The sequence below is a fragment of the Sminthopsis crassicaudata genome, chromosome 1 (genome assembly GCF_048593235.1).
Source record: "Sminthopsis crassicaudata isolate SCR6 chromosome 1, ASM4859323v1, whole genome shotgun sequence".
NCBI lineage: Eukaryota > Metazoa > Chordata > Mammalia > Dasyuromorphia > Dasyuridae > Sminthopsis > Sminthopsis crassicaudata.
Window position 1 is genome coordinate 21,441,827 of NC_133617.1, and position 27,227 is coordinate 21,469,053.

Below are 27,227 nucleotides of genomic sequence, written 5' to 3' on the forward strand. Positions count from 1 at the left end.
AAATTATTAATGATTCAGTGTTATCTGGGAAGGAGGTTTTAGGTGGAGTATCCCCAGGCTCTGTGCTGGGTATTTTTTATCTGTAACTTGAATGAGGGGTTCAAGGAAGGCCTACATTTGTAGGTAACACAAAGCTAGGCAGATAGCTAATTCACTGGAGAAAGTTGTAGGGATTTAAGAATTTGGCAAAATCACAACTTCCTGGTTTGTCTCTTGACTGATTTGCTAAACAAGATTTGAATCCTTGTCTTCCTAACTCTGAGGCAGGCTCGCCATCTACTATACCACATAGGCTCCCATTTAGTTTACAAAATCCCTAAAAGGGATGAAAAGATTTTGAAAGAATTCCAAATTTATTTTAAAATATTTTATATCCTTTTTCCTCATGAGATAATATGTTACATCAGGAGAGCTTAGAATAATGTTGGAATCTTTGTTGTATCATCCCTGTTCATTTTCTGATTTCTTCTGGTTTTCTCCTTCCATTGTGTTTTCTGTTTGTAAATAAAATGTATAAGGTTACTATATATTTTACACCTTTTTTTGTATTACATTTAATGGCTTTTAAAAATTTTTACTTTTAATGTTTTATATTAAGAAATAAGAAATAATGCTATTTCTATAGATGAAACTTTTGTTTTAATGAGGTTTTATATAAAACATTGGAATTTTGATGTCCTATCAAGCTTTTTAAAAGGGAACAGTAAAAAGTAAAAAGAATTAGTAATGCTACTTACATATGACTGTTTTTGTAAGAAGCTCCAGGCCAAGAGCTCTTGACATAGGGGCTCATGAACTTGTTTCTTAAAAATATTTCATAGCTCTAAGTTTCCTTTGTAATCCTTTCCTTTGTAATTTTATGCTTTTGAAAACACTTTTTTTTTTGAGATAAAGTCCATAGGCTTCACTGCCAAGGGTCTGAGGTATAAAAAAAGGCTGAGATTCTCTATTCTACCTGACAGAATAACTGAGGCAGATTGTCCTCCAGGATCATAGATTTAGTTGGAATGTACCTTCAGGGCCATCCTTTCATCCTCTTACTTTTGTAGGTTAGGAAGCGGAGGCCCAGAAAAATTAAGTGCCCTGCATTTGATCCCACACAATAAATAGTAGGGCCAGGATTTGAACCAAAGCCCCCTGCTCTAAATCCAGTTCTCTTTCCAGTGTACTTTGTTGCTCTGTCCCCAAGTGAATCAGTGGCAGAATCATGTCTAAGCCTGCAAAGATGGTGGCACCCCGATCATTCTGTTTCTTGAGCTGTCAGAAGAAATTGCATTGATAAAGCCTCTAGGATTTTGTTCAATGAGAAAAGCAGCAGTTATTGCTGCAGAGCTCAATAAGACATATATTCGAGAGCAGCTGGGTAAGATGTCAAATTTATAGCATGGCTGGAATAGTAGTGGGGTCATAGTATTTTTCTGTAGGTCCTGATTTCAGAAGTCCAGTTTCATCACTTACATTGACTTCTACCTTCAGTTGTCTTCTTTAATGGGATAGTTATTGATGTTTTAAAGAGCAAACCTGCAAGATTGTCCTGTTAGTGTGGCCCATACAGTTATCTTTTGTTGATACTGTGTAATTTACTTTATGGGGATGTTATTGATCCATGCTTTTCATTATTGACTAGTACTCCATCTGTTGTTTGCTGTTTTTAGGGTAAAACACCCTTCATGACTCAACAGCAGATGTCTCCTCTCTCCCGTGAAGGGATACTGGATGCCCTTTTTGTTTTCTTTGAAGAATGCAACAGCCCTGCCCTAATGAAGATTAAGCATGTGAGCAACTTTGTCAGAAAATGTAAGTTTGGGTTACTTTTTCTTTGTGAGAATTGATTTCAAAACTGTCCTTAAATTGGCTAATTATCCTTAGTTTCAGAAGTATATTTTTGGTTATTTGGGTACAGTCTTTATTCACATAGTTTCCCCCACCTCCACCCCTCTCTTAGTTATTTTTGTTCTAAAATGGGAAGGGTAGGAGTAGGGTGAGAGGAAGAATTTTGTGAGTATTTGGATCTTGGTTCCCTGCTGTTACTCTTGGCAGCCTTTGTTAGTTTTGAGCTTTTCATCCACATTTAGTCAAAGGCTACTCAGGTTCTCTAAGTCTTGCTTGGTGACAGCAGAAATGACTAGTGACACCAGTAGGTAACTGTGTGTTTGCATGTTTGGGTAGAGGGTCCCTTTAGCATTTCAACCCAGTTGGCTAATATAAATATCGGAAGGGTAATATTTAGTCTGCTCTCAAATTGATGGCATAAACTTCTGGGTTGTCTGGCTTTTGCACATGGATAGAAATGACTTTGGAGATTGATTGAAGGAGTCGGCATCTGACTGTGTTGAGACTTACCTGTCTGTCACAGGATCTATTTGGGTATGGATAGTCTGATTGGGCCTTTTTATATTTCTCCATTTTCATTACAGTGTTTCTCACTTGGTGGGTATTTAAATGCCGTAAACTAGTCAATCAATACCAGCTTTGTAAAGGAAACCAGAAGTTTCCTTTGCATGATATGTGATGGATAGAGCACAGAATATGGCATTAAGAAGGCCTGATTCAACTCCAGCCTTGGATACTTGGTAGCCACGTGATCCTGGGAAAGTCACTTAACTCTTTGGCCCTCAGGGACCGCTAAGGTCTTTTCCCCCATGAGCTCTTCCAAGTTTACTGCAGGCAGTGGGGCTGCCAGTGCAAGGGATGGAGAAGGGAGATAAAGCAGCCTCCTATAAAATCTAAGGCTCTCTGTGACCTCTAGGACCACACATAGACTCTTCTGCTCAGGATTTTCCTCCCTCTCCACTATGGTCCTTCTCTAGCATTCCCTCTCTTAGGTGCTTCACCCTCCCCCCCCCCCCCACATACTTTATGGGGGAGAAGTAACAAATGTAGATCGATATCCGTGGTAGTTGGTGATGTGTGACTGAAGGTCAGGTAAGATGTTAGAGCTCCTCAAGATTGGAGATTATATAGGATAATTGAACCCAAGGGAGGAGATGATATCACCAAGTAAGAGAGTGTGGAATACAGAGCCTATTAGTGAATTTGGGTATTGGGGGGAGAGTTCTGGAGCCTCTGGAAAAAAACTGCTAGTATGTAAAGCAGTTTTCAAGTATATTCTCTCTCTCTCTCTTTGTGTAAATATATATATATTTACATTTGTAGCGTGCTCTCCTGGCAGTTACAATTACTAGTCTGTCCTAGACCCACCAGAGTACCTTTGACCACTGTGCTTAGCAGTGTGAACTCTACCCGGCTCGCCTTCTCTGAGGCCTTCAAAGGTCTCTGGCCACAATCTCTTGAATCTGTAGCTTAATAACCGGTAGCGCACTCAAGAACAGCCACGTGTAATCTTAAAAGCCTTTATTATACCTACTCACATAATGCCCTGACTGATGCCCTGACTTGTTGGTTCCTGAGTGAACACCTAGTCTGAAGACCCACGTGTTCACTACCAAACTCCTTACCTCTTTTGGCTATCCATCTTGGCTTGGCCACCCAGGCTAGGGAGCCAGGGTGAAGAGCGCCAGGTTAAAGAGAGCGACTGCTGCCTGCAGTGGGCTTACATAGGGCCTGTGAGGTCACACACACAGCCAATCAGCGAGAGAGTCACCCATTATGAAGCTATCTCAAAATGGCCAGGATCCCGCCCAAGGGCAGTCCTAATATCCACAGAAATTACTTCCGGGCCTCAATCTCCTGAGGCACTGTGGTGCTGCCCATTTAAAGGGCTCTTACAATTCCCTTTCTCTTGTTTTGCGGGAACCGCACATCTCACCAAGCTAAATTTTTAGCACCAGCTATAGTTCACTTGATCCATGAGATGACAGAGTGTTATGCCCAAGGAGGTCCAAAGCAGCAGATCAGTAAACAGAAGTATGACAATGAGAACCAGATTCAACAGTGGCCCAAGTGTTCAACCCATTCATATAGAATATATATGAATATATATATATATTCTAAGTATATTTTGCTTACTTTTACTATTTTCACGTGTTAACCTTAACTGTGTAAACAATATTTTTGTGAAGAGAGATAAATTTGGGTAAGGTTTAGGGGAGCCCTCAGAATCCTCCAGGGCTACTGGGTTTGTTGAGAAAAGTTGGTGACTGTTCTGTGGAACCGATAGAGTTGTGGGCATCAAATCAGAGCTAAGTTCCTTTAGACTTAGGCATCTCTAGCTTTATCCCATGTATAAGAGAGGTCATTGTTATAGGTAGGCAATGATAAAATCAGGTTCAACTGAAAAAATTGTGAGGTCATCTATCTTCAGAAATATAATGCAAAACTCAAATTCTTGATTTGAAAGGAACATGGGATGGGACGTATGCCGATTATGAAAAGGAGGTCAAAACTTTGCTCATAGAAGTGACATGGCTTTCCCAAACATCACGTAGATTTGGATTTTGCTTATGGAAGTGTTGTGTTGTGGTATTTCTAGTACGATGGTTAATTACGCTGGAAATATTCTATGTAGAAGAGAGTACTCTGAATCACCATGAGTAGAAATCTTTTTATGAGTTATTTTTTCTAGTAGTTATGTGTTCATTCTGGTGAAGGCACAAAAACCTCCTTGGTTGTCTTTGTGACTAAGCTCAAGCGTTTGCAGGATGGTTGGCCAGGATTAAGGCTGCAATCAGTAGATATAGAAGTGAGACCTTGGCGCTCTTGAGTTGGGGCCTGCTTTAGGAATACAAATTTATCTTATGAGCAAAATGGAAGGAGGAGGGAGTGGAAGGGGGAATCTGCCCCCTCAAACTTGATAACCTATTCCAAGATCTAGTAGTACTGATTTTGAATTATTTACTATTTTAGATTAATTATGTTACAGCTCTCCTGTAGTGCAGCTAATTGAGAACTCACCTTGTATATATTCAGCAGGTGCCTACTGTGTATTAGCTAACTTAGTTTAGTTTATTGTGAATTCTGTTAGACACAGCGAGACTTCCCAGACAGGATTTGCTTCTGGGAGCCAACACCTAAGTTTAGGTACTACAAAAATTTTTTTCTTTTTCTTTTCAAGAAATGAAAAATGAAAGGAAAAAATGCAGTATGTTGGTCTGGGGCATTGGTTTCTTTTTTTCTTGATAGTATTTTATTTTTCCAAAAAGCATATAAAGGTAGTTTTTATCATTTATTTTTGTAAGAATTTTGTGTTCCTTTCCTTCACAGGCTAATTGTATACTATTTCAGAGTCCGATTCTTTTTGTATAGTAAAACAACTGTTTGGACATGTAGACATAAATTGTATTTAATTTATACTCTAACAGATTTAACATGTATTGGTCAACCTTCCATGGGGGGCGGGGGGGAGGAAGGAGGGGAAAAATTAGAACAAAAGGTTTGGCAATTGTCAATGATGTAAAATTACCTATGCATATCTCTGGTAAATAAAAACTATTAAATTAAAAAAAAAAAAGAAGAATTTTGTGTTCCAAATTTTTCTCCTTCCCTGCTTTATCTTCTCTTCCCCAAGATAAGAAGCAATCTGATATGAGTTAAACATGGGCAGTTCTTTTAGACATATTTCTATATTTGCCATGTTGAGGGCCCTGATTTTTAATCTTAGAGGAAGACTCATTTCAGGCTCTTTGACAACCTACAGACTGAGGGATCTGAAAAATCCTTAGAAAAGGGTCAAAGGGGGAACTGAGCAAATGTGACCCAGGCATTTCTAGGGCCAATTGTATGGAGCAGGTAGAGGGCTCCCTACACATCCTTCTCAATTTTCCCTTTTTTTGGGCTCCAGTTTGAGCAGAGTCTGGAGTACAACTGGAGTATGCAGTATGGCTTGTTAGGGGAAACCCCTTGGTGGTGTCCACCTCACCACTCTCCAAATCCAACTGTGCTGTGTAATGATTCAAAGCTGTTGGGATAGGATGGTGCAGTAGATAGAGCACCAGTCCTCAAGTCAGGAGGATCTGAGTTCAAATCCTGCCTCAGACACTTAACACTTCCTAGCTGTGTGACTGGAGGCAATGAAAGACACTTCTTTAGCTATGCATTCTGGTGAATGATGTACCAAAATCACTACAATGTAACCTAGCCGACCAAAGTTTAAGCTTATACTATGTATGTTTTCAGTCTCATATTAAAAGGGAATGACTTGGAAAGAATTAGGGATGTGTTTAGGAAAGAGATGGATGGTCAGCAAGTGTAGATATCTGCTAGCTATCATGTATTGCAAATAGCAGATACCTTTGGTGGCGTGGTGGCTTGCTTCCTGCCTTCATTTTTTTCCTCCCTTTCTTTCCTTCTTCCTTTCTCCATTCCTCCTTCCCTCCTCCAAAAGAGGAGGGATTATTGCAAGTGATGCAGGGAGGGGAAAATTGGGACTGCAGATTAAAGCTGAGCAAAACATATCTAGCCCGAGTGGAAAGAACCTAGAAGCAAGAGTGGAACTTATTGTGAAAGCCGAACATTGGTAGAAACTACATTTCTTAGATAATAGTATTAAACTGGACAAAATGCTGGTATGAATGTTCTTTTAAATATTATGTTGCAGCCTACAGACAGAAAGGGAAAAAAAAACATGATGTGTCTTCCCTGTCTATTTTCTGACTATGTGGGGTTCAAATTATAGCTACCATGGAAACTTCTTTTGAATCCTGGGAACACTTAGTAGTTTTAACATAAAATCATATGAAAACACTTTTATACTTATTTTATATGCTTTATTTTATTCATGACTTTGGTGAAGAAGTAAAGTGACTATCATTTGACAGCCTGGAAACACCTAATAGCCCTTTCTCCTTTAAAAAGAGATATTTGTTTCAATTGCCTTACTTATTTAGAAGTAACTATTCCATCTTGTGCAGATTCAGAGACCATTGCTGAATTACGGGAACTCCAGCCTGGCCCGAAGGACTTTGAAGTCAAAAGTCTGGTGGGCTGTGGTCACTTTGCTGAAGTGCAGGTGGTGAAGGAAAAAGTCACTGGGGATGTCTATGCCATGAAAGTGATGAAGAAGAGATCTTTGTTGGCACAAGAAGAGGTATGGATATTCTTTATAATTAGTTTTCTGTTTTGTTAACACAATTTTAGAAGGTTGACGATTTTATGATTATACAATGATGATTCCTTAGGTTATGAAGCAGATTTTACCTTATATAGTTGTATGGGCAAAAAACTTTGTCAATTCCTATCCATCTTCCTGAATATTCTTTAACTATTTTTAAGAATCACAAGTCCACTAGGTCCTTTATAATCATCCCTGTCATTTCATTCTATTGTATAATCTCTTTGACCTTTAGAAAAGGGGCTATCATTACAAATGATTCATGCAGCCATCTGCTTTAGAGCTAGAGAAGTCTTGTCAGTTCAGTTAGGTATCGTTTGTTTTTGTTTGTTGGTGTGTGTGTAAGATTTAACAGGCATTTGGAGAAGTTAAATATAATTTGTGTTTATGATGTGGCCAGGTAATCTTTTGCTTGATAGGAAGCTGTATCGTCTTTGTTTTGGTAGTTCTTGTAAACAAAGCTGCTGTCTAGAGAGAGATATTTGAGTAAATTAATGTGCAGTGTTCCAAGAGAGGTGGCTCTGTCTGCAGGTTGAGATCTTGGCCTTTTAGTCAGGAGGGTTGGAATGTCCTCTGTGTTTCAAGTACCATTGTGGCCCTGTGGGTGAGTTGTAAAGCATATAGAAAGTAGGATTACTATTCTTAAGTCTTTTTTTAAATAATCTTTTTGGAGATGATGGGAAAAACGTAAGCAAAATTGTATAAAGATAAATAAGATATATCTTTAGCTTCACAGCTAACATGCTTTATAGAAAGGAAGAATAATTAATGAACTAATGTAGGAGGGCATCTGTAAATGTAGAATGGTGGCTGGGTTGATTAGAGCTTTGGGGATTTGATGTGGAAGGAGAGGATTGGGGAGGGCATTCCAGGTAAGATGACAAACGTGTGTGAAGTTTGGCAGGTGGGAGTAGCTCGGTATAGAAAAAAAGATGGTAAGTAGGTTTTCCTGGACTTGGGAGTCATCTACATACAGGTGTTGGCTAACTGAAACCAATGGATTCATTTCCTAAGAGACTGAATAGAGGGGAAGGGCTGTTGTGTGAAAAAGATAAGAGTGTGGGCTTTAGATCAGTCTAAACAGATACTTAAAGACTTCATGTTGATCTAAAAAACCACAGATTACCATTAGTTATGTTGTATTTTTATTTTGTTAAACATTTCCAAATTATTCTAATGTACTTTAGGCAGATTCGAGGACTTTGAGTTCAATACCTCTGGCTTAGATAATAGTACAGTTAGGTGGCTGGACAGAGACAAATCATGTAGTCATTTAATAGATTGTTGTCATCTTGGAAAGCAGCAAAAAGTCTTGGTTGTCAAATATACAGTTATCTCAGAACTGGGAGGAGAAGCTAACATGTTGAGTGGTAGAGAACTCCAAAGGATCTTGGGAGGTTAGCACATTAGGCTGTAGCTAATAAAATGAATTTAATAGTATTAAATAGAAAATTTGGATTTGAATTCCAGAGAGGCAGAAAGATTCCAAAGATACTAAATATTTATAGCTCTTTTTGTGATAGCAAGTTCTGGCAACAAAATAGTTTTCTTTCTACTGGTCAATGGCTGAATATATTGTGATTCATGAATATAATGGAGTATTATTTACCTCTGTAAAAAATGATAAATAGAATTCAGAAAAGCATTGTGAGATACATGTTTATGCAGAAGTATATAAACAGATCCAGGACATCTGTATATGGTGATTACAACAGTTTAAGTAGAAAGAACAGGACACAATTGAAAGATCTCTAATAGGAATGACCAATGAGATGACTATTGAGGACATGAATTCCGTTCTTTGTAGGAGTGAGGAATATAGTTCCTACTTACATTTACTACAGGTTCAGTCAATATGTTGGTTAGTTTTCCTGAGCTGCTTCTTTTTCCTTTTAAATTTTGCATTAAAGTCGTGATTGACTGGAGAGAAAGGAAGGACCTATGCAGAATGAAGATAATGTGGAAAAAAATCAAAACAAATGAAAATTTCATTTAAAAGTAGATGCAAAGACTTGGAGACAGTCTTGCTCTTATAACCAAGAAGAGTGTAGTAGTAGAGAGTAGTAAATGGTTTAGTGTAAAATAAACAAGACTAATTGATTTTAGGAAGAGTCTTGGCAGTCAGCTGGTGCTGCTGAAATACTGTGTATGTGCTGGATATATGGTATCTTATGTCAATACATTGGTAAACATTTGAATCAAAGAAGTCAGATTACTAAGCAAAGAGGTGGTTTATGGGAAGGAGATGGAGGATGCCAATAGTTTCAAGGAACTTGGCTCAGAAAAGGAGAAAAAGATAGCATTTGGAAGGAACAGTGAGGCCATGGTGGTGGATCACACTTCACTGCTCGAGAACTGAACGGTCTAGAGCTTAGCAGTCATCTTCTTTGCCCCATTCTTTTTTTAGGGCAATGAGGTTTCTTTTAGAACTTGGGGCATGTGTATGTGCTGGGAGGCACATTTTGAGTTTTTAAAGTCCATTTTGAGAATGTGTTTGCTTAAAAGTATTTTCCCCCCATAGGTTTTATTTTTTGAAGAAGAACGGAGCATATTATCTCGGAGTACAAGTCCTTGGATTCCTCAGTTACATTATGCATTTCAGGACAAAGAGAATCTTTATCTGGTAAGGATAGACTTTGTCTTTATCCACTCTTGGAGTTGGGCTGTTTCTGTGACATTCAGTCTGAGCCACTATTTGTATGTGGCATTTTCCTGTGCAAACTGTGGCATGTTGAGGCCTCAAGGTTCAGTGTTAGAATGTTATCCCAGACTGCAGAATAGTCTTGGTTAATAGTGCTTGCAAGAGTGACTCCTGTGTCACTTGGGACAACAACCAAAATAGGTATGCTTAAGTTTGGTTTCTCCTGGTCATTTTTTTCTCTTATTACCACAAGTGCAGCTCATTGCACGTTTTCATTTGAAGAGTTTTAAACCCCAGATTTCTGTCTTAAAAAAAAAAATTAATAATAGCTTTTTTATTTTCAAAATACATGCAAATCTAGCCTCCAGCATTCACCCCTGCAAAATCCTGTGCTCCAAATCCTTCTCCCTCTACCCTCCCCAACATCGGCCAGACATGTGTATTTTTTCCAAATACGTTTCCATATTTATTATTCTGCACAAGAAAAATCAGATCAAAAAGGAAAAAAAGTGAGAAGGAAAAAAAAGCAAACAAACAACAATAAAAAAGGTGAAAATACTATGTTGTGATCCACATTCAGATCCCACAGTTCTCTCTCTGGATGTAGATGGCCCTCACTATCATAAATCTATTGGAATTGGTCTGAATTATCTCATTGTTGAAAAGAGCCAAATTCATTGCAGGTGATTATCAGTTGTTGCTACTATGTATAATGTTTTCTTGGTTCTATTCACTTCACTTAACATCAGTTCATGTAAATCTCTCCAGGTCTTTTTGAAATCATCTGTTGATCTTTTCTTACCTAGTGAAAATTTCACACATGAAATGATGATATCCCTGGCACATATAAATCTGCTTTTTATGTGGTTGCTTTAAACATTAATTTAAATATGTTTCAACTTTTTTCTATGTAGGATTTTACAAAGTTTAAAATAGGTGCTGACTTTGAGGGTTTTTTCATGTTTATGGAATTTATTAGATATAGAATGTAACCAAATAATAAAATAGTTTTATTTTTTGGAATTTAAAAAATAGCAATTTTATAGCAAAATACAAATGTAGTAAACATTAAACCGTAAATTATATCTAGTTCTTTTCTTAATTTTTTTTTTATTAGATATGTTTTTACATTGTTATGATTGGTTTGCATATATACTATTTTATCCCTTTTCCCTTGACATTTCATGGAGTTAGTGGAATATTTTATAGGCCCTTTAGAACTTTCAGAAATTCTTGCAGATTTGTTTTGAGTCGTGAGTTCAGTCTGCTTTTTGACTTGGCATTACTAAACCATTCTTGTAATAGCTCTTCTGTAGGTTAGCCCATTTAGAAGCAGCCTCATTTAGAGCCATGTCGCTTAGTTAAGACTTAAATAGCTTTTTTATGAAGAGTTGGCTGCTCAGGAGCTTTGCTTACCCTCCCTAGCAATGATCCTTTCTTTAGTAGACTATTACTGTTTGCTTGTTTCATCCTTGAGTTGTTTAGTTTCTGGTTTAAACTCTGAAGGGTAGCTTAGAAATTGTTGCTGGTTCTTTCTTTCCTTTCTTTCCTTTCCTTTCTTTCTTTTCTTTCCTTTCTTTCTTTTCTTTCCTTTCTTTCTTTCTTTCTTTCTTGAAATCCATGGGAGCTGATGAGATTTATTCCTCCTCGAGGGAGGAAGGAAGAAGTGAAATGAAGAGAAGTGAAGACCCAGGACAGCTTTGAGGGACTCCTCATTACAGAGGCATTCTGTGGGGGATCCAGCCAAGGACACAAACCAAATGACTCCTCTGAGGTAGTCACTTCCGTTTCAGGGCTGGGCTCAGCACCTGATTCCCCGACCACAGTCTAATGGTCTTTCTCCTATAGCATCATTCAGCTGTCCATTTCCCTCTGGATATCCTGTGATGTGGTATTATTTCTGCTCCAAAGCTGTGGGTGTCTTACTGATCACATGATGCATCAAAATCTTGGCTTTCCCAACCTTGTCTTCACAGCTGGCCATCATGTTTTTCCTCTGGTTATTAACATTTTAGGGCACTTGCCTCACAGCTTAGTACATTTTCTAGATTTCCTGGCGCATTTTCTTTCTGTAGTTCATAGTATTTTGATGTTTACATATTTTGTGCAGCTCTATCAACAGTCAGAAGTTTCCCCTTGGGTAATCATATTTTTACTCATATTGATTTATACTACTAAAGATGTATATGTATATGCACGCCCATGCACAGCATGCTTGAATGTACACGCGGTTACATATACATTTTTGTGAGTATACAAACTCACAGGGAACACGTGCATTAGATATATGCATGTACATATATACTTATGTATACATGTATACACAAAACAAATACAGCACATGTATATACGCATAGTACAAAAAACACATGCAGAATGTGCACGCCCACCTACATATACCAGGAACTTGCCCTAGTGAATTAGTGGGTAGAACAGAGTGCTGTGTCTGTGTCTGGTCTTGCCTCTGCTACATATTAGGGCAAGTCTTTTGCCCTCTCTCTCGGTATGCTGGGCTGCTCTCTTGCTCTCTGATCCCACTACTCTGTTGTGCCCAGTTCAGGAGCGTGAACCTGAGGCCACAGGCAGTCCCTATACATAGCCTGTAATAGACCCAGAGAAGACCCCGAGTGGGGTCTGACTTAGAATGTCAGCATGAGTGGCCTCCCAGGTGCTTGGGAAGTGATCGAGGCCTTCATCCAGTGTTTCCATAAAATTGACCTCACCTTTTCGATCAAAAGGTACAAACCAGCCAGGGCTTCCATAATATCCCTGAACATAAGGTGTCTGATGTGCAGAACACCCCCAGAAACAGCTGGACCAAGAATCCCCCTGGCCAGAGACAGAAGCCATTCCCTACAAGCTGCCATTAATGCAGTACCAGAAGGTTAATCATGTGTGTATATGCCAGACTCTGGGAGGCCTTTACTGGAGCAGAGGTCTGAAGCCTATTACAAGCACCACAGTCTCTTTTTGATACTGATGGACATTGTTCTTCTTCTTTTTTTAAAAATACTTATAGCTTTTTTTTTTTTTAATAGTTTTCAACATTTACCCTTGCAAAACCTTATGTTCCAGATCTTTCTCCCTACTTCCTCTCTCCTTCCACCCTACCCTAGACAGCAAGTAATCCAATATAGATTAAACATGTGCAATTCTTCCAAACATATTTCCACATTTATTATAGTGCACAAGAAAAAGCAAATCAAAAGGGAAAAAAATGAGGGAAAAAAAAAAAACAAACAACAGTAGCAAAAACGATGATAATACTATGCTGTGATCCCTATTCAGTCCTTTTTCTGAATAGAGATGGCTCTCTATCACAAGTCTATTGGACTTGCAACGGGTCATTCTTAACCTATCCTTGTAGTGGTTGTAGGATAGTGTCGATTAATTCATTTACCAGTTTCAGTCATTTAGTCATCAACAGTGTACAGTGGCCACAAAGTCACAATAGGTGGTTGACTTCCTTAATTCTCACTCCAAGATCTGGAATGTCCATAGCATCTTCAGTGTGTTGTATTCGCTGGTAGACAAATCCAATATCAGCATGCAGCATGCAGCTAGTCTCTCAGGAGCACTACTGGTAGCACTGTCTACACTGCCCATGCATAAGATGCTTGGTCTTGTGGTGCTATGTCATCTCTGCTTCTAGGTAGAGATTACTGCAATGCTGTCTGGGTACTTGAGCACATGGATCTCACCAAGAGAAGTGTATACCCTAAGTGCTGAGTGCTAGGTTGCCACACATTACTGTGGGGCAATTGTCAATGCATGATGATGCACTGAAACCAAGAAGCCTTCTGGATCTTTGCTAGCACCTTACTTTTTATCCAGAGTTTAGGGACATATTTTAGAACTCCACCTGCCAGTAGCAGTATGAGATGACTAGCAGATGCACACCTTGCTGACCATTACTCTCACCCTGTTCCCTATACACGTTGATAAAAGCATCTCCCTGCAACTGGGAGAGAAGTTGGGAGACAAGATGCTATGCATGGAGAAGTGGAATCCACAGGTGAATGAGAAGCTCTCGTTATTCCTGCTCCAAGTGTCTGAGCCTACTCAGGCTCAACTGTGTTCTCCAACAAAACCAAACTGAAAGTATTTGGATGACATGCAGCCTGCATTGGGCCTAGTGCTACCCACTCCAGAGCTTTCTGAGGTATCATAGCACCAGGCCTAGTACCACGATGCTGGCCACCTTCTACATCCTGATGGATCAGGAGCAGACCTCCAGCTGCTGGTCTGTAACCACAAGAGGGAGTTTGATGTGGACCAGGAGCATCTCTGCCCTGGATGTTGGAACTGGATTGAGTTCTTACAAAGATGGAGCAGGAATGCTGAGTGTGCACAGGTACATCAGTCACCTCTGTCAGGAAACTATGGATATAGATTAGGTGGGGAAATGGGGGTGGAAATGCCACATGTGCTGTCCTGTCCTGATTTTTTTCTTTTTTCCATCTTTAAAAAAAGTTTTTTAATAGCATTTTATTTTTCTGCATACATGTACAAGCTAGTTTTCAACATTCCTTTTTGTGAAACTTTTGTGTTCTAATTTTTTCTCCCTTACTTCCCCCTTCGCAAGATAGCAAGCAGGCTGATATAGATTAAATATGTGTAATTCTTTTAAATGTATTTTCATATTTGTCGTGTTATACAAGAAAAATCAATTCTAAAGGGGAAAAAACTATGAGAGAAAAAAAAAAAACAAGTAAACAAACAACAGTCACAAGTACTGTGCTATGATCTATATTCAGTCTCCATAGTCCTCTCTCTGGATGTGGATGGCATTTTCCATCCCAAGTATATTGGAATTGGGGTAGCTAGGTGGCGTAGTGGATGGAGCATCAAGTTCAAATTTGGTCTCAGACACTTAACACTTCCTAGCTGTGTGACCCTGGGCAAGTCACTTAACCCCAGCCTCAGGGGGGAAAAAAAAAAAGGATATTGGAATTACCTTGAATCACTGCATTGTTGAGAAGTGCCAAATCTATCACATTTGATCATCACATAATCTTGCTGTATAAAATATTCTCTTAGTCGAACTTTCTGGGGTCAGAGAAAAAAACTAACAAACACATGACTAATACATGGTTGGTGAGATTGTGACCTGATCTACTAATTCTGGAGAGCAATTTGTAATTATGGCCGAAGAGTTATAAAATTCAAATACCCTTTGACCTATAATACAATTATTGGGTCTGTTTCCAAGGTCATTCAGGAAAAGAAACTGTATCTTCTAAAGAAGCAAAGAAGGGGATGCCTATTAATTGGAGAATGACTGAAGAAGTCATGGTATAGGGTTGTGAAGGAGTATTCCTGTGCTGTAATAAATAATGAGCAGGTTGGTTTTAGAAAAAAACACAGAAAGACGTGCATGAAATAATGCTGAGTGAAATGAGCAGAACTAAAAATGTTGTACACAGCAGTAACAATATTGTTCAAAACTAAATTTAAATGATTAAGCTATTCTGAGTAATCTGATCATTCATATCAACTATGAAGGATTTAAGGCAGTTCTTCAACTGGAAGTTGCAAAAGTCAAGGTGCCACCTTGCATTAATAGTGGAAGTTTCCTCACCAATTCTCATTTGAGAATTCCCTATACCAATAAAATTTGAGGTCCAGTTCCTTTTCCCCTCCCCCTTTTCTCCCTCCCAATGAAGTTTTTTTTTTTTTTTTTTTTTTTTGCAAAATGTCATAACATCCAGGCACTCACTAAATATTTATTAAGGACCTCCTGTGTGTTAGGTTCTGTGTTAAGCCAAAAGTTATTTGCCCTTGAAGAGCTCACAGTCTAATGGGAGTGAGAACATGCCAACAAATATATACCAGGTAAGCTTTATGCAGGATAAATAGGAAAATGTTAAAGAGAGAAAAGTACTGGAAAAAAGAGCAAAGCTTTCTGTAAAAAGGTGGGATTTTAGTTAGTACTTAAAGGAAGCCAGAGAGGTCAATAGTCAGTAAAGGAGGGAGAGTATTCTAGGTAGAGTATTCTAGACCATTAGAGAAAATGCCTGGAGTTGAGAGATATAGTGTCTTGTTTGTAAGATAAGGTAGTTGTAAATGTCGTGCTATTCTGTATTTTCTGCCATCCTATTTTTTCCCGAATCATACTTTTTTCTTTCTTTTTACCCTTTACATTGTCACCATTATATCACTTATGTATTGCTTATGACCATCACCTCCCTCAATTTGTCCTGTTTTTTCAACCCCCTCTTTCTTATGCCTTTCCCTTTTTACTTCTTCCCCCTTTTCATGAAAAATGATTGCAAATTGCCTACTTCATTGAATAGCTATCTTTTCCTCTGAAAGCTATTGCTTAATTTTGCTGGGTAGTTGATTCTTGGTTGTAGTCCAAACTCCTTTACCTCCTGGCCCTTCAATTCTTTAGATAATCCTGATTGTAATTCTTTGATGCTTATTTTTTCCTCGATCTGATAATTCTGGGATTTAATTATAATATTCCTTGGAATTTTCATTTTAGGATCTCAGGAGGTGATTGATGTATTCTTTCAATGACCGTTTCTCTAGCTCTAGGATTCAGGGTAGTTTTCCTTGATGATTTCTTGAAAGATGTCATTAGGCCCTTTTTTTTTCAAAATGGCTTTAAGGTAGTCCACTAATTCTTATTTAGGTTATTTCTCCCGGATTTATTTTCCAGGTCAGTTGTTTTTCCAATGAGCTATTTTACATTTTCTTCTACTTTTTCAGTCTTTTGATTTTGCTTGACTGATTCTTGATTTCCCATTCACTTCCATTTGTCCAATTGTAATTTTTAATGAATTATTTTCTTCAGTTATCTTTTACCTCCTTTTTTCATTTGGCCAGTTGTACTTCTAAAGTAGTTGTTTTGTTCAGTGGGTTTTTTTTTTTTTTTTTCATTCTGCCAGTTCTACTTTTTAAGGGCTTGTTTTCATATATATATTTCCCCATTTCATTAAATTTATTTTTAAGGAGTTGTTTTTTTAGTCAACTGTGCTTTCTTTTCTAAGATGTTAACTTCCCCCTTAAACTTTCTTAACTCTTCTGAAATACTCTCATTTCTTTTCCCCATTTTCCTCCTCTCTTTTTTAGATGCTTTTTGAACTCTTCTAAGAGAGCTTTTTAATCTAGAGACCAGTTCATATCCCAATTTGAGGCTTCATCTGCAGGCATTTTGTATTTGCTTTCCTCTTCTAGGTTTGTGCTTTGGTTTTCTCTTTCTCCATGGTAGCTGTGATCAAAGCCTTTTTTGTGTGACCTTTTTGCTCATTTTTAAAAGTTTTAAAGATTTTAAAGGTCTGCTCATAGGATAGAGGGGAGGTTATTCCAAGCTTCTTCTGCAAGGTAACAGGGGCTTTTTGGAATGTTCTGGGGCTGATGCTGCAGCCTTCCCTACCGCACTGAATAGCTTGGCCAAGTCCTACCGATTATGCTAGAGTTTAGGGACTTAAAATTTGCTTTCTGTAATTGGGTTGTAGGTCTCACAGCTGATCTGCTGATCTAGTCTTCTGAACCATTGTGTATTATTATTATTCCTATTTTTGTCTGAGGCAGTTGGGGTCAAGTGGCTTGCCCAGGGTCACATAGCTAGGAATTGTTAAATGTCTGAGACCAGATTTTAATTCAGATCCTCCTGCCTTCAGGGCTGGTGCTCTATCCACTGCACCACCTAGCTGCCCCCCCCCCCCCCAATCATATATTCTTTAGAATTGTCATAGAACATTATTTTGATCCAAGCAGTTAAATTTTTCCATAGTTGAGCAATTTTAAAATATTGCTGTTTACTGTGCACAGTGTTCTCTTGGTTTTGTTCACTTCACTCAACATTAGTTCATATAAGTCTTCCCAGATTTTTTTGAAATTCCCTAGTCACTTTTTATGGCCGAAGAGTTATAAAATTCAAATACCCTTTGACCTATAATACAATTATTGGGTCTGTTTCCAAGGTCATTCAGGAAAAGAAACTGTATCTTCTAAAGAAGCAAAGAAAGGGATGCCTATTAATTGGAGAATGACTGAAGAAGTCATGGTATAGGGTTGTGAAGGAGTATTCCTGTGCTATAATAAATAATGAGCAGGTTAGTTTTAGAAAAAAACACAGAAAGACATGCATGAAATAATGCTGAGTGAAATGAGCAGAACTAAAAATGTTGTACACAGCAGTAACAATATTGTTCAAAACTAAATTTAAATGATCAAGCTATTCTGAGTAATCTGATCATTCATATCAACTATGAAGGATTTATGAAGGAAAATGCTATCTACTTCTTGAAAAGGAATTGATCTAGGGAAGTATACATGATAGGCTTTCACAATTTACTTTTGATTTCATAATTAAGAGAGGGAGTAAGATAAACTGAGACCCAAAACATAATCTCCCACCCCCTCAAAGAGAGAAAATAAAATCTTTGTTTTAAGTGGTTACTCTTTTTTTAAAAAATAATAGCTTTTTATTTTCAAAATACATGTAAAGATAGTTATCAGCATTCATCCTTGCAAAACCTTGTGTCCCAGATTTTTCTTCCTCCATCCTCCCCTCCCATAGGTAGCAATTAATCCAATATATGTTAAATATATGCAATTCTTCTATACATATTTCCATATTTATCATGCTGCACAAGAAAAATCAGATCAAAAAGGGGAAAAAATGAGAAAGAGAAAAAAGCAAACAACAACAAAAAAAGTGAAATTACTATGTTATGATTTATATTCAGTCTTCATATTCCTCTTTCTGAATGTAGATGGTTTTCTTTATTGCAAGTCTTTTGGAATTGGACCAAATCACCTCACTGTTGAATAGAGCTGATCATCATATAATCTTGTTGCCATTGAGTACAATGTTCTATTGGTTCTATTCATTTAGCATCAGTACATGTAAGTCTAAGAGGCTATTCTTAAGGAAAATGTAGGTGATAGAAAAACAAAAGATATGAATAAAAATGTATTTAAAATGATGAAACCATATTTGTTATTTTGATCTCTGATGTAAGATTGTTAGGGGTTTAAGCCTTTCTTTTTGGTTTTAGGTATTCTTAAAGTTTACTATCTTTGCGATTGTTTTTCTTTCGTTGGAGCAGAGTATTTGGAAGACAAGAAGATATCAGATGGAAGCTAGGCTTATAGTATTGGTTCCTGTTTTATAATTGTTTTGTATTTAGTCTCTCTGGAGACATTAGTTTTTTCCTTTTCAGTTTTCTCCTTGATAAAATGAGATATTAATACTTTTTATTGACCTTAATTCAGTTGTAGTGTTGCTTCAAGAAACTCCTGGACTTCTCAGTGCCTTTGAAATAGTTGTTTTGGGTCTTGGCCTTTTGCCACATTCTATTTCCGTAAGTGCATTTAGATCTCACCTGTGAGGAGCTGAGCTGTAGAATCCTAAGCAGGAATCATGATCATGGCTTCCTGCCTATGGGAAAGAAAGCTACGGCTTGTAAAAATTGAGAAAATATTTGGAATGAAGCCTTTTCAATCTCACAAACTGTAAGGATGTAGGTTTTTTGGTTTTGGCTTGGCCACTTTATCTAAAAAGCAGAATGGTGTCAAAATCAATCAACAAAAGTAGGAACTTCACAAAATGAAGGCTTTTGTGACTATTTATAGTTACAGTGTTCATTATCTAGGAAAAGATGACCAGATATCAGCAGAGTAAATTGCTGGCTAATTTATTGCCTTTCATGCAAATGCCTCTGTGATTTTGATGAGATGCCTGCTCCTGATTTCTTGAAGGTCACTGACTAGTGGAATGTGAACTATTTGGCAGGTTCTTTCAAGTTTAAAAGACTTTTGAATATGATTTGAATGATAGCTTATATATCTTTTGTACCCAATCCAGTTAAGCTTAGATGGCTTATGATCAGAAGATTTGACCTCTAGTTGGAGTTTTTTTGGTGCTCCCTAACTTGTGAAATCGGTTTTGGATTTTGTGATTTAGAGCCCCCTTCCCATCTTTTTGCTGTGCCTTGTACCTGGCACACCATCCATCACCTTTAGTCTTTAGTTGCCTGAAATGTTTTTTGGCCTCATTGGGAAATCTTAGCTATGGCAAAAGAAGATTATCATTTTTCTTCAAGGGGTATGCTAGAAGTGTGTGGAAGGATACTTAGCATTGCTTAGCACAAGTAGTTTTTGCCATGAACACTATTTATATTTGATTAGTTCATCCTGGTACCGACACATTTAATTCTACCTTTTCAAAGATGCTTTTGAAGCATTTTTTGAAGTTCCTGTCCATGTGGTTGGGTATAGTTGGAAACACAGCTTAGGATCTGCAGTCTTACTCACCCTGGGCACATGCAAAATTTACCCTTTTATTAGTATCCACAGCTGCTGTTTGAAAGAACCAGTCAGAAGTGTGCTCCAAAAAGAGCAAGTCCATTACAGAAGCTAGCTGCATGACAGGCTGGTTTGTCAGCCTGCTGGGGTTTCTCAGCAATCTCTAGTTATACCATATTGCTTAATACTGTAGATAATTGAAAATAGTTATTTCATTTGCCACCATCACATTATTCCGAACTAAGGAGAAACAGGGGCTAGTGCTTTTATAAGTGTAGATACTGAGAGTTTAGAAAGATTGATGATTAATCAGAATGTGAACTCAGCCTAGAGTTCTGCTGTTTTCTCTTTAGAGAACCATTACTGGAGGAATGGGGGAAGGAAATATGCTTAAGAAAGAGTAGGTTGCTGTAAGGTTTTGGTAGAAAAAAAAGATTTTGTGTGGGAAAAGAAAACAAATGAAGAAAAGCTTGAGGCAGAAGACAGCCCCTGGGGATAATAGGAACAAAGGGGAATGGCAAGTAGCAGAGAAAATAACCAGGCTGGATCTATTGGGTTGAGTTTTTTCCTCCTTGAAATTAGGGGGTTGGACTGAATGAGCCCCAAAATCCCTTTCAGCTCTAAGACTATGTGAGCTTTAAACCTCAAAGCTTTTTCTGCCATTCCTGCTGGTGAATATCCTCTTAGGGATCACAATACCCAGCTGTTGTCTTGTTTCTGTAGCTTGGCAGAGTGTTGTGATAAGTATTATTTTTCAGATATCATGGATCGATTATATTTGATTTTACTTATTAATGATTGTATCTCTCCCAGAGGATCAAATAAGATGTCTTGTAGCACTGGCACATCCTGCTCTTAATGCTCAGTAAAGTTGATCGATGACCCTGATGAAATGACTGAAGAAGCCAGACATGGCGTCGATGAGGTCCTGAATGGTGTTTTGGACCAAGAGAAACTAAAACTAAAGAATTGATTTCTGAGGCTATCAGACAGAAGGCACTGACTGAGATCAGTTTAGGTTTATGGTCCCAGCCTCTGGGGAGGTTCCATTTAGAAATCCAAGTTATGTCAAACCTCTGAGACCCACCCTCTGTAGAGCTCTTGCCTTGCCAGGCCCTGTCAGAAATCTCAGTCATGTCCCTGAGGTTAAATTTTCCCTATAAAATCTACTTACGGGCTAGACCATGACTGCTACCTTCCTTTGGGTCAGTCTGCTGTGGCATTCTTCCTTGTGGGGTCTTTCCCTTTCCCCTTTCCCCATAACATGTGGTATCTCTGCTTCCCAACTCTACTTCTCCTCATGGCTAGCTAACTCTTTTGGAGTGCTATGTCCCTTTCAGGAACATATGCTCTCCTCACTCAATTTCATATTTACCATTCCCAGTGTCTATTGTATACCCTCATTTTGTCTGTAACCTATCCCCTCTAAATAAGTCTACGTTTTGCTAAAGAGAATAGTCATTGTGAAGTCTTCACACGATCAAATCCCAACTTTTGGTGTCTTTCATCATCTGGTGTCTATATCATCTACATCATTTTGGTCCTTGAACCACATCATTTGATGCCAAATCCCACACCATAAACCATATCAGTGCCTGTGGTGATTCCTGGTTTAACATCTGTACAAGGTTAGCATGATCCATTATAGAACTTTGCTGCTTTGGCAATATTACTACTAGCTCCCTTGTAGGACACATTGGTTTTCTTGATTTGGTCATCTTTATCGTCATTTGGGGGATATCTCCAAAACTGATCAAAATAGTGTGAATTATTGGACAATATCTAAATTTAACTTTCTGTTCTGCATTTTTGCTAAAAACATTTCCCCTTCTCTTCACTCCCAAACCATTTAGACTGTACATGTGGTCTCCATGGTGAATGTTGGTTTGATTTTTTGATCTTGTTGCTTTTTGCTTCTCTGAAGATTCTTCCTAGAAGTCCATGATCCATTAAGTGATAGGTTGTGGGGATATTCCAGGAGTGCAAGTGTTTAATATTTGCAGCCTATAGATACAGCATTTCCTCTGTATACCTGAAAGTACATTTTGACACCCATTGCTGAATTAGCGATCCACTTAAGTTTCTCTTCCTGTTAAGGTATGGGGAATAGTATAAAAGGCATCATCTGTACTGGAGTGATCAGCAATGCTAATGTGCCTTTAGGAAATCAGAAGGCTCAAATAACTTCTTTAGTAGTCCAGAGTAGAGTTTGCTAATATGACTACTGGAATTTTCATCTAGAATGAATTTTACCTAGATGATTTAAGTGAAAATCACTAAACATTTGCACATTTGCTCCATAGGTGAGACTTGTTTTTAATGGTAACAGCTGTTTTGGTGTCTGCAGCTTGTTTTTTGTAGGAATGTACTCTTCTTTAAGCTCTGAAACTAGGTATAGGAAATTAGTAACATTATCAGATCCACATCTTGGAAAAATCATAGTCCATTGTTTCTTCCCTCCCTCAACGATATTTTATTTTTTTCAAATAAATGTAAAGATAGTTTTCAACATTCATTTTTCTAAAATTTTGTGTTCCAAATTTTTCCCCTCCCTTCTTTATATCTCCTCCCCAAGAGAGCAATCTGATATAAGTTATGCATGTACAATTCTTTTAAACACATTTCCATAGTTGTCATGTTGTACAACTTATTTTTCTTGTACAACCATGAGACCAAACCATGAGAAAAAAAAAAGCAAACAAATAAATCAAAAAGCGAAAGTATTATGCTTCGACCCATATTCAGTCTCTATAGTCTCTGAATGCAGATGGCATTTTTCATTCCAAGTCTATTGGAATTGTTTTGGTTCACCATATTGCTAAAAGAACTAAATCTACCGTAGTCGATCATCACATAATCTTGCTGTTACTGTGTACAGTATTCTAGTTCTGCTCATTTCACTTAGCATCAATTCATATCAATGTTTCCAGGTTTTTCTGAAATCAGCCTGCTCATCATTTCTTTTTTTTCCCCAATAGTATTTTATTTTTCCAAATACATGCAAAGAGAGTTTTCAACATTTACCTTTGCAAAATCTTGTTTTCCAAATTTTTCTCACTCCTTTTTCCTTCCCCAAGACAGCAGGTAATCTGATATATGTTAAACGTGCCCATTTCTTCTAAACATATTTCCATATTCATCATCTATGCAAGAAACATCAAATCAAAAGGGAAAACCACAAGAAAGAAAAAAAAAATCAAGCTAACCAACAACAACAAATGAAAATATCATCTTTTAATTCCTATTCAGTCTCCATAGTTCTTTCTCTGGATGCTGATGGCACTTTCCATCCACATTTATTGAAATTGCTTTGAACCACTGCATTGTTGAAAAGAGACAAGTTTATCACAGTTGATCATCACATAATCTTTTTAATGTGTATAATATGCTCTTGGTTCTGTCACTTCACTCAGCAACAGTTCATCTAAGTCTTTCTAGGCTTGGCTTATCATTTCTTATAGAAGAATAATATTCTTTTCATTCATATACCATAGCTTATTCAGCCATTCCTCAACTGAGGTGCATCCACTCAATTTGCAATTCCTTTTCACTACAAAAAAAACTGCTACAAACATGGTTACACATATGGGTTTTTTTTATAGTCTCTTTGCAATACAGACTCAATAGTGACAATGAGGATCAAAGGGTATACACAGTTTAATAGTTCTTGGCATAGTTCCAAAATGCTCTCCAGAATGGTTGGATCATTTCACAAGTCTACCAACAAGTGCCTTCCTTTCTTATAACTTTCGGAAGATGTGTTTTTCTTTGAAGAAATGTTTTTCACTATTAATATTTAGTACAACTTCAGGATAAGATATAGAGTATTACTTTTTATGATCAGTTTTTAAATTCATAAAGGAAACTGTTCTAGTAGCTACATATGGTTGACTGTCCCAGCATTCCAGAATCGTTTCCTTCTTAGAGAGTCTCTGAATTATCATATCTTTTAATACAAGCAGAATGGAAAACACAATTATGATATGTCATCATGTATAAATGGTTTTTATTTTTAGAGAACTGAGTTTTTAAAGTATGAATTCTTTATTTGTGTTTCCTTTTTCTCTCTCTTTTGGATATTAGAACATTTGAATATTAGCATATATATTTAAAACACATTCACCCACATATTCTTCACCTAAACGGAGTCTGATAAGTAAATTAGATTTATTTTGGCAGGTGGTGCTAAAGGACTGAGGTGAGGTCTTTTGTGAAGGAAAGAAATTCATATGTTAACCCCTATAACAGATTATTTTTCTATTAATAGTATTTTAAATTTGATAGAGTAATAAGCTTTTGATAGAATATAAACACCTTGAGGGGAAGGGTGTTTTTTTTTGTTTGTTTGTTTTTTGTCTTTGGATTATAAATATTGGTGTTTCAGTACCATCTACAATTGAAGTGCTTTTAAAGGCATAGGCATAGGGTCATCATAAATCTAGAGCTAAAGGGAACCTTATAAGTTATTAACATTGAACTGAATTGTCATTGGTCCATAATTGACATTGGCAGGTTATCAAGGAAAATTCTGTCTTAATTTAAGTAAGCAAATGTTTATAAAGGTCTTTATTGTGCTTCTTGATATCAGAGACTGTCTGCTATGTGTAAGGCCTTCTTTCTGATTAAATCGTTCTACCCAAACTTCTGTAATACCTGATATTGGCTCTAGAATTGATATGACTCTCTGGGTTCTTTGCTGTAGAGGTTTGCTTTACTATTAGACCAGAATTAATTGGTTTGTCATGAGTTGGGTTGGTGGTAATGATGTTGTGAACTTGAAGCAGAAATGCTTCTTGTAATACTTAAAAGTTTCTTTGTGTGTTGTCTTCTGCATTAGACTGTGAACTTTACTTCCTTTTGCCTTTTCTTTTTTTTTTTTTTTTTAAATATCCCCAGACCTTAGCCCAATACTTGGCATACAGCATACAGTAGGCATTTAATAAATGCTTATTAGTCAAAGTGCTATACAAATGTGAAATTATTAATAAGAACAAAATAACTCAGATTTCCTCCTCTTGCTCATTATTATTTCTAATCTAGGCAGCTGATGGCTTTTTCCTTGTCGTTAGGAGCTTTTAAATACATTTGTATAAATCATATCAATAATTTTTTTGAGTGTATCACATACTCTATGTAATATAAGAGATGTATTTCTAAAGAGATATGATCTTTAAAATGCCATACATCTTCATAGCTTCATGAAAGAATTGTATTATGTCAGAGTTTTCATTTGAGGACTTAATTTAGGATTTCTAGTTGTTATATGTGATTAAACAGTTTTGTCTTCTCTATAGGTTATGGAATATCTGCCTGGAGGGGATCTGCTATCACTCTTGAATCGCTATGAGGATCAATTAGATGAAAATATGATGGAGTTTTATCTTGCTGAACTGGTTTTGGCCATTCATAGTGTTCATCAGATGGGATATGTCCATCGGTCAGTGAGTATTCTTTAATAGCTCAGTAAAAATTTGTTCTATAAGAAATCAGTGCAGTAAATTATTAGTGCCTCAAATGAGTTTGCATTCCAATTCTGAAGCAATCTTACAGGTAGCTGGATAAATGTAAACTTTGTAAAGTGATGGGTACCTTGACAAGAGCAACCACATGCAAGGTGACCTTTATTTAGAACAGAAAGCTTGACAACCTCGATAGAAGCTCTTTGGGTTATAGAGGAGAAAAATGAAATTTCTTTTTCTAAAGAAAGAAGTGCTGGTAACTTTTGGCATTAAATAGATGAGAAGAACTCTAGAATATCATAGAGTTTGTTTAATATTGTGCCAATAAGTAATTAAAGATATCTAGTGGAATAGAATCATAGCCTTTCTGATAATACCCAATTTTCCCCATCTATTTGTTTATATTATACACATCTGTGTGGGATAGTATAGTGGAGGAGACTAAACACTAAGCCACTGGTCCTCAAACTTTTAAAACAGGGGCCGGTTCACTGTCCCTCAGACTGTGGGAGGCCGGACTATAGTAAAAACAAAAGCTCACCCTCTGTCTCCGCCCCTCAGCCCATTTGCCATAACCCGGCGGGCCGCATAAACATCCTCAGTGGACTGCATCTGGCCTGCGGGTCGTAGTTTGAGAACCCCTGCACTAAGCAATGGATTATGAGTTAAAGTCAGGTTATGTAGCTTTTTTTCTGTGTGTTCTTAGGAAAGTCATTTATTGACTGGGCCTTACTTTCTTTATAAAATAAAGAAGTAGGTTTTTTCTCACTTCAACTATAGTATATTTCTCAAAAGATTTCCTTTTGTTTTAATTTATAATTCAAAAATGTATGCTCATATTTTACTAATGATTCATTGCACTCTCTATCTCTAAAAACATACTTAGGTATTTGACTGAATTGACAGTTCAGTGTAAGAATTCCTCCTTAGTGCAGAGTAGCAATGGTCTTTGAGTTTTTGAGTTTGACTTTCTTACAGAGACATCAAACCGGAGAACATTCTCATTGACCGAACAGGACATATTAAGCTGGTGGATTTTGGAGCAGCTGCCAAAATGACTACAAATAATCTGGTAATGAATTTAGAAAAACTTGGGGGAGAAAATTTCCTTTCTGTTTTGGAAGATTGCTTCACTTATACTTTCTCTGTGTGTTAGGATTACATTATATCTGTGTGGTTTTCTTTATATGCAATAACCCAAGGCATATCGACTGAAGGTGCCTAAGTGTTAGGATGTATAGTTTCACAGTCATGATCTAGTTTGATGTTTCCATTTTGATGGAGCCACTCCTTCCATCAGTACACATCACAGCACCTTCATTCCTTGTTATCCCATGTGATTTTCATCCAAGGGCTCTCATGTAATGCAAATTCTATTTGACCTTTTTTTATCTCAGGCATTTGGGATTAGATGACTTGCCCAGGTCACTCAGGTAGTAAGTATCTGAGTTCAGATTTGAACTCGGGTCCTCCTGACTCTAGGTCCAGTGCTCTATCTACATTTTGGCCTTTTAACTTCCCACAGCTACTAGTATAATATTCAGGCTCTGTCTTTTAGCCCTCACCTTTTGTTATATTACTGGCCTATTTTCTTCTATTATATATTTATTTTCTTAATGATCTCTCTTGTACCATTTCTTATTTGCAAGGCATTGGTCGTGTGCCTCATCTCACTTATGTTGATAAATATGCTTCTAGTGCCTTTTGGGGCATATGCAATTTGGATTCTTTGAAGAATATGATATTTTATGATTCTATCCATTGGAATCATCAGAAGAATATTGATGTTAGATGCATGTCCTTTTTGTGTTCAGTGAGCATTTTAGGATTTGGGAAGGCACTGCTCATTTTATCAAAT

The 27,227-nt window shown here is 37.3% G+C and overlaps 1 protein-coding gene across 1 annotated transcript in view; it reads left to right on the forward strand.

Moving 5' to 3' along the window:
- Positions 1–27,227, forward strand: part of CIT (citron rho-interacting serine/threonine kinase) — a 158,636-nt gene that overhangs the window by 7,478 nt on the left and 123,931 nt on the right. The window contains exons 3-7 of the mRNA XM_074296515.1: positions 1,656–1,797; positions 6,810–6,985; positions 9,531–9,632; positions 25,205–25,347; positions 26,348–26,441. Coding sequence (XP_074152616.1) covers positions 1,656–1,797; positions 6,810–6,985; positions 9,531–9,632; positions 25,205–25,347; positions 26,348–26,441 — 657 coding nt within the window. The remainder of the gene's footprint in view (positions 1–1,655; positions 1,798–6,809; positions 6,986–9,530; positions 9,633–25,204; positions 25,348–26,347; positions 26,442–27,227) is intronic.